The sequence below is a fragment of the Cornus florida genome, unplaced genomic scaffold (genome assembly GCF_030987335.1).
Source record: "Cornus florida cultivar Cherokee Brave unplaced genomic scaffold, ASM3098733v1 CherokeeBrave_3.0.0_Hap2_Chr08, whole genome shotgun sequence".
In the NCBI taxonomy this organism is placed as follows: domain Eukaryota; kingdom Viridiplantae; phylum Streptophyta; class Magnoliopsida; order Cornales; family Cornaceae; genus Cornus; species Cornus florida.
The window spans coordinates 13,462,956-13,470,911 of NW_026775578.1; the positions used below are offsets into that span (position 1 = coordinate 13,462,956).

The 7,956-nt window shown below is 32.5% G+C and overlaps 1 protein-coding gene across 4 annotated transcripts; it reads left to right on the top strand.

Annotated features, from left to right (window-relative positions):
- The first annotated feature begins 2,004 nt into the window (after positions 1 to 2,004).
- LOC132269484 (methyl-CpG-binding domain-containing protein 7-like) lies at positions 2,005 to 7,694 on the top strand. 4 transcript variants are annotated; one of them, XM_059770681.1, is made up of 7 exons: positions 2,006 to 2,394; positions 4,314 to 4,433; positions 4,540 to 4,578; positions 5,327 to 5,464; positions 6,317 to 6,439; positions 6,543 to 6,778; positions 7,168 to 7,584. In XM_059770681.1, exons 1-6 carry the CDS (start codon positions 2,206 to 2,208, stop codon positions 6,771 to 6,773), a joined length of 840 nt encoding a protein of 279 aa, XP_059626664.1. In that variant the 5' UTR covers positions 2,006 to 2,205; the 3' UTR covers positions 6,774 to 6,778; positions 7,168 to 7,584. The 4 variants fall into 4 exon arrangements, with proteins under 4 accessions (XP_059626667.1, XP_059626664.1, XP_059626666.1 ...); XM_059770683.1 differs by having other exon boundaries at positions 2,006 to 2,401; positions 5,318 to 5,464; positions 7,168 to 7,583; XM_059770680.1 differs by having other exon boundaries at positions 2,007 to 2,394; positions 5,318 to 5,464; positions 7,168 to 7,581.
- Positions 7,695 to 7,956: the final 262 nt, after the last annotated feature.

The window sequence follows — 7,956 nt, forward strand, 5'->3', positions numbered from 1 at the left end:
AAATCTCTCAAAATTCTTTTTACAAAAATAATAAAAGATGAGTAGAAGATGAAATTACTTAAGAGGGCTTACACAAAATCAGAGAGTAAAATCAAATGAAATATAATGTAAAAAATTAATAAATAAAAAAATATATAATGTAAAATAAATATATATCTTTAAATCGAATAAATAATTTATATTATTATCTTTTTCTTAAAAATCAAATGAAATATAATGTAATATATATATATAAAGTCAAGTATCAAATCATATTCCTATGAACAATTACTGAATAGAAATATAAATAAAATTTAAATTATTCTCTTTTATACTGATGACAGAGTCTTAATGCTTGACCAAAGATTTCATTCCTAAAATAATACATAATAGGTATAGGCATTTAGGTGTATATATATTCGTCTTATTGATATTTAATATATTTTATTCTTTTTTTAGTGAATTAATATTTAATTATTTGATCATGAATATAGGAAAATAAATTACTAACATAGTATGTAAATAACTTTTATGTTGTAGAAAATATTATTATTTCTATAAAAAAAATATTATTGTATATATACACAACTGAGATATAAATATATACTAAGATATAAGTAGAATTTTTGAAGAAAGACAAATTTAATTAATTAATTATTTATTATTAGTAGTAATAAAGAAATATAATTTATTTACGTGGGAGAATGAGAGAAATATGATTAGAAAAAAACATATACAAACACAAATTACTTAGAGAGACAAAAAAAAAAAGAAAAAAGAAAATATAAATAGAGTAGTTATAGAGAGAAAAATAATGAAATTGGGGTATTATATATAGAAATGAGGGAGAAATGAATGAGGGGCATTTTGGGAAGTCCAAAAGGGTAGTGTTGGTATTTGTATACGCAAATTTTGTATCTAAAAAATAAGATTAAAATGTGGAACAAATAATTATTATTAATTTATAAAAATTAATGAGTACAATCCTCTATAAATATCTTTACAATAAAAAGAGTCTATCCTCGATCTTCTTTGCGGTTCGGATCCAAGGGCTGTTCGAGATTTGATCTTGAATTTGGTTGTTTAAGGTCTTATTCAAGTATTAGTTTTTAAAGAGAACTGAAAAGAATTTCTGATAGAGGGCTAAAGACGCTTTGATTTCGAATAGTTTCGTTAATGATTCTTCGAATTTATTGAATCGTTGACGAAGAACAATATAATGTCGATGTGCTTATTATTCTTCTTCTGTAAGCTTTGGATGTTGTGGATGAATCTAGTGTCCATTAGAACGGCACGATTGTATGGTTAGAACGGCACGATTGTATTCTTATTCTTCTAGCTACTCTCTCTGAATCTCTCTCTTTGTTGCTTGAACGTTGAGAGAGGAAATGATTTTGGCAGGGGTTCGATGCTTTCACCTTTCTAGTCTCCCCCCTTCTTTACCCTTCTACCTCTGTTTATAAACTCAATGGAGGGTAAAATTGTAATTTATGTTGCTTTTTATAATTATCACTTTAATTATCCATCGATATAATTATATATAATTATTTTGAAAGACAATTATCCTTTAACCCATATTTGAAGTGTGTTGGGGTAGTTTAATTTGACCCACATTCAAATTGGGTTGTGTTTGGTAGGCAATTTGGTCTAAACCTTTTGCCCATGTTTTATGGCGGGCAAAAGTGTAAGTAGGCCCAAATCATAACTTGACACCATACAATTTTTTCATGTCTACGGTAGTAAAGAGAACTTTTTAATCACATGATAGTTTATCAGTCGCTATCAATGTTTAGGGACATGTCATTTTTTAAAAACAAAAATAATTGTTTACTCATTTTTCATACTATTAATTTTTTTATTCTTTTACACTACACTCATGAATGAAATAATGTGATTTAAATGGGTCACGTGTAACTTAAGTTGTATTTCCTCTATGTATCAATGTGAGAGGTGAGGATTTGAGTGGTGCATATGGATGTATAAATTTCTTTATCAGAATACCAAACTAAAAATAAAAAATAAAATTTGAGTCTCTAAATTGGATGTGTATCAAATTGAAAGAGAATTAGTATATATCTAAATCCTCCATTTGGCTAAAGGAAAATTGGGGTGGTGACAGGTGGATCCAACTTTTGGTGGTTTTGATAAAGGTGAGTTGTGAACTGAAAACTAGTGTTGTCGGTCTGTCAATGTCACCCCTCACACTCTCTCAACGAAAGCCCAACCATGGAGGAGGATTTGTCACTGCTGGTTCCACTGCGAATGTTGATACATGGATACGGCGGCGAAGTCTCTCCCGACCACCGTCAGCTGGCGCTTGTGCCCACTACCACCTCCAGTACCTCACGCTTCAAGCTCCCCGATGACTGGGTTGTGCAAGAATCACCCCGTTCCGACGCTTCCCGAATCGACAAGGTTCACTGTAAATAAACTTTCTGCATTCACTCCCACTCTCTCCCTCTCTTTCAATATATATATATATATATATATATGTGTACACACATGCATATAGATTATTATGAATATTTTTTTTTGGCCTTCATATAGATTAATTAAGTTCCTGTCCTTTACTATTGCTTGTAATTTTGAAATTTTAGGGTTTTGACTGAGATTTCCGACTGAGATGCTCTGAAATTTCTAGCGATTATGACGGTAGACTACATGCATAAAACCTATAGCTAGTGTTTTTCGTTTAATTATATATTGAATTATGGAATTATTTCTTTAAATTCCGTAAATTTTGGTTGTAAAGTGATTCATTTGTGTATATATATTTTTTTGTTTGGAACCTAACTCAAGCTTTTTGATAATTAATGTATTCGAAGTGAAAAGAAGGCTTAAAAGAATGTAGCTATTTTTTCCAGGAAAATTTTCAAGGAGAACTAGTTTCTATTGCAACAGAGGCATTGGGTTGTTTGGATTGAAATGAAACAAATTTGATTAAATATTATACATGAAGATGAAGGAGTGGCAATTAAAGCAAAACCCAAATATATATGAAATTGAGATGTCTGGTGGGTTGGGGTAGAAAATGAAAAATAGGAAATTAAATTTTCCGTCAATCTATTGTAGATGTTGAACCTGGATGGTTCTGTAGCTGTCAAGGTTTTTGATTTGAATGTATCCAATGTTGTTTGGATTTTGGAATGAGATTTTCATCTGCCAGTTTTTTTTTTTTTTTTAACCAATTGTTTGCAAAGTTTATTTTATTTTATTTTATTTCTTTTCTACAGCTATTGATTATTACACTTAAAGCCCAATTTCACTTCTGTTTGAAGTGATTTCCTCTTTAAAATTTTTTTTCCCAAGAGGAATTAGGTATATGCAAGCTGGTGAAATCACTCTCAATTATGCTAAGAGCAGTGACAAGATAATTTTTTTATGAATCTATTGGGAATGTTGAACCTAGTAATACTATATGCCAATGTTTTGAATTTGAAACTATTAATCATTGTTATGAAATGAATATTTTTAGCATGATTAATTCTTTTTTCCATCCTGTGAAATGCTTATATATAAACTTTGCAGGTATTTAATCATCATAGAGTTAAAAGTAACAGTGCAAATTTTATTTGTTCTCCCTCTATAAGGCATGATATTGTGTTTTAGACAATTAGCTGTCTCTAAAACATATAACTTTGCTTTTAGTTTTTGACTCATTAAGGGCAGTGTTGAATTCGAATTTTGTAACCTAGACATTCTAATATTTTTTGTATCAGAAAGTCCATGATTTATAGGCAAAATAAGTAATGAACCTTTTTTTTTTTTTTTCTTAGTTGGTACTCACACACATGCCTCCACTGAGGGTCGAACTCCTGACCTCCCTTTGGGAAGTAGTGGCCTGGTACCACTAGGCCACTGGCCTGTTGGTAATTTAACTTTTCTATTTCAGGTAAAAATAATAAACTGATCTAATTTCTGAAATTCCAAACATTATTTTCAAGAACTGCTGGTTCCATATAATTGGGGTGAGGATTGGATAGTATAATTTTCTTTTAAGAACTTCCTAAACTAGGCTTCTATGGCATCAGACAGTTTTTATTTTTTATTTTTTATTATTTCTTGGTGGATGTTTCGTATAATTATAATAACAGCTTCTTTAGGCGCATTCTGATGCATTCTAAATTAAATAGTGATTGATACAGATATAATGGTGATTTGATTACATAGATGCCACTCTATAATAATTGTTCTGGCTTGCTACTTTGGGTAGTTTGTTTATTAATATAAGCATTGGTCTTAAGGTTGGAGTTAAGATTATTTTCTCTGGATGCTATTTTGTTAGATTATATGCTGCAAGTCAGAAACTAGTGAATCGTTATCTTATTGTGCAGTACTACTATGAACCAGAGAGTGGACAGAAGTTCCGATCACTGAGAGCTGTTGAGAGACACCTAACAGGTGAAGTATATACACCCAGACTTAAGGCATTGAAACTGGGTAATTGTTTTAAGGTGAGCTCAAGAGTTGACTTACTTTTCAGCTGAAGTTTGGACAAGTAGCTTCACTCTGTTTACCTTGACAATATTTAAGTGTGAATCCTCCTTTTGCCCTTCACAGAATTCTGGTACACGGAAGATGGTCGTTTCCGGAGGAAAGGTAAAGATTTCAGCCTTTGATGTTGCCAAACAACCAGTTAGGGGAAGGTCCTTATCCTGCTTCTGCAAGAGATAAATGTAGCTTTTTCATTAGTGTGAATCAAGGATTCAAGTATCTGTAAAGCTAAAACTGGCTGGCATTCATGATTTTTTGAATTTTGAAATATTGAACACCCTGATTTTTGACTCAAATTGGTTATTCAACTTTGTAATTATTTTTTTGCTATAATTTGGTCATACTTGTAGAATGCTGAAAAAGAACTATAAGTTCTTTCTTTCTTTTTGCTTTTTTGAATTTACCATTAAACATTTTCATTTAGTTTTTAACTCAATACATTTTAGGGTCCATTTATATGATTTTTGTGAATATTTGGTGAGTTTCTTCTTTATGACGGTAAATTTAATGACATTACGTGGCATATCCTTTGTTACATGGAGAGAGAATATTGGTTTCAATTAGCTGCGGATATAGGGTAGAAATGAGATTTGGAAACATCACAAGTATGTGACAGTTATAACATACAATAAACCCAAGCATAGCATGGCAGTTACCAACGGGCAGTGGCCTAGTAGTATCAGCCTCTTACCTCCCAAAGGGAGGTCAAGGGTTCAAGTCTTAGAAGAGACGTGTGTGTGAGTACCAACTAGGAAAAAAAAAAAGAAAAAAAGAAAAAAAGAAAAGAAAAAAAAAACCCAAGCATGGCTGTCTGATCCTCACCATTGATGCTGATGCCATTCAGATGTTGCAGCTAGATGAGGAGGAAGCCAATCAACTTCAATTAGCATTTGTGGCCTCCACCAGTTCCACTGCTAGCCCAGACTTCGAACTTCCTGAAGGTTGGATAGTGGAGGCGATACCACGCAAAGACAGAAGATACACCGACAAGGTACTGTCCCTTATCAATCACTCAAGTTCTCTCTACATCTTAGGGGTTTTGGTAAACCAATTTGTGCACAAATGCTAGAACTAGATTTTCTGCCCCTACTCTTTTCTTCTAATTCTAAAGACTAAGGTTTTAATAGTGAGCTTTATCAAATAAAATGGTTTAGATATATAATCTTACTGGATAAATATGTTTGATTTGTCACTGTATGCATGGTCATGTGTGGAATTAATTTAGTTGCTATTTTGTTCTTTTCTTTTTGGTGTGATTAGTCCTTTAGGGTGTGGAACTGGTCCCATGACTTGCAGAGTCATCGGCCCCAGAATACTACAATGTAGTTCAGGGGAATTATTGTGTGGGTCCCTTGCAGACGCAAGGGTTTGGCGGGGGGAGCCTGTGACGGATGCGTTGATTTGTGAGTTGGGACGAACATGTTGATCGTTAATATTTTATAAGAGCTTTGATTATTAAAGACTGGTTCATCCCTCTAATAGCATTTTCCCCTCATTATCTTTGTCTATTTACACTCTGTCATGTTTGTCTTTCCATGAGCAAGAGGGACGGTGCAAAAGGTTGATACATATTATAATATATATCAAAAGCTTTTGAGGCCACTGGTTGTCTAACATAATAGTATTTATATAATCTTGGTTTGAAAGGTCTTAGGTTTGAGTTTCTTTACATTTATTCTCCTGTCCGTTTTGTATAAGCAAGTACACGCTTTGATATCTGAATAGATGGGTCTCTTTTCATTTTCTGCTTCCTTCTCTTGTGGAATGAGGCATTGTTATGTATGTCTTTCATTAAATTGTTGACTGCAAGACAAAAGTTCGAAACTTTCATCTTATTGTGCAGTATTACTACGAGCCTGGGACCGGACGAAAGTTCCGATCCCTGGTATCTGTTGAGAGATACCTAACAGAGTTCGATGATAATGCACCCCTCTGCGAGGCATTTAAATTGGTTAATCATGTTCAGGTGCGTTCGAGAATCATCTTATTTTTCAGTTGAAGATAAAACAAGTAGCTTCTTGCCCTATTGTTGACCGTATTTAATTCCGTTGCATATTTTGCCTTGATAGAAATCTGGTTGGCAGAAGAAAAAAATTTCTAGAGAGAAGCTGAAGACTTCAATACTTAATTCTGCTGACCCACCAGTAAAAATCAATTGGGTTCTTACTGGTCCCGAAGGGGATACATGGAGTCCTTTCATGGGTGAATCGATGGTACCAGATTCTGTAAAGCAACAATGGACCAAAAGATTTATATCATCCATCAATGACGGAAACTATAATGTGCCAGATTTTGGATAATTATGGTACTTTCATTTTGCTGCTGCCAAAACTCGGTTTGGTTGTTCTCATTCATTGCTTCTGCCAAAACTCGGTTTCTTTAACGATGCTTCTTAGTATTCATCTCCAAGTTAAGTTTTGATAAATTTGAGCAGGGACAAAAAAAATCAATGCAGTCCAATGAAATTCGTTATGAGTCGCTTGCATATTCACTGACTCGTAACATGATGAATCCGTTTTTGGTATACACATTAGGATGTAAAGAAATGGCATTGTTTACACATTTTCTGTAATTTAGTGATGAATTTATTCCTCTTGAGGTATAGTCTTAAATCAAAAGCTGAAACAATTCATTTACACGGCTTAGTGTTGCGAGCACACGTTACTGATCCCATTTTGCAAAATTTGTTTGCAGTTCATGATGATTAGCAGGAGAGCACATTGGGGAAAGAAATGCATTGTAGTGATACTGTGCAGTTTTGGAGTTTGTTGTCAACTATGGTTACACCAACCAGTGTATATATTGCTTCCTTTTCTTTTTCTTTGATCGTTGTAGTGAAGCTGTTGGCATCTGCTTAAGTTTAAATATTACCATGACGATCTTTTGGTTTTGTGTGTATGTGTTTATATTTTTCCTGACCGGTAATAACTCGCTTGTTCAGTTTCATTACTGGAGGAGGACCACTAGCTTTGTAAAGCTCTTGTTTGATAGTGGATTCAGTGAGAATAAAACAAATGAAAAAGGGAGAGGAAAAAATATGAGATAAAGAGAGAAGAAATTCTTGTAGTTTACATTTCATTTTTTAATTTTATTTTTATCAAATTTATTGAGAAAAATTTTAATTCCTCATTTTATTTAAACAAGAAAAAAAAGAGGAAATTGATTTTTGTTCCTTTTCTTTCTCACGTTAAATTCACAGATCAAACAAAGCCCAAATCTTAAATGAAAGCCTAATTTATAGGGGTGAAAATGAAACTCTAAATCAAAATATATATTATTTTTGTGAAATTCAATAATATGAAAATTAATATTTTACATTTCAATGGTATTGTATAGTATTTTTATCAATTTATGTCAAAATATAAAATTATTGAGGTATTTTAACACAAGAAAATAGTAAGTCAGTCATTTTTAAAAAAATTTTATTAACAAGGAGTATCATTCAAAAAATGTGCCAAAAGGTTAAACTAATCTACGAATTTT

Coding starts and splice junctions, on each gene's coding strand:
- LOC132269484 (XM_059770680.1), top strand. CDS start 2,206: ATGGAGGAGGATTTGTCACTGCTGGTTCCACTGCGAATGTTGATACAT. Junction 4,434..4,539: donor AACTGGGTAATTGTTTTAAG/GTGAGCTCAAGA, acceptor TGCCCTTCACAG/AATTCTGGTACACGGAAGAT. Junction 5,465..6,316: donor ACAGAAGATACACCGACAAG/GTACTGTCCCTT, acceptor CTTATTGTGCAG/TATTACTACGAGCCTGGGAC.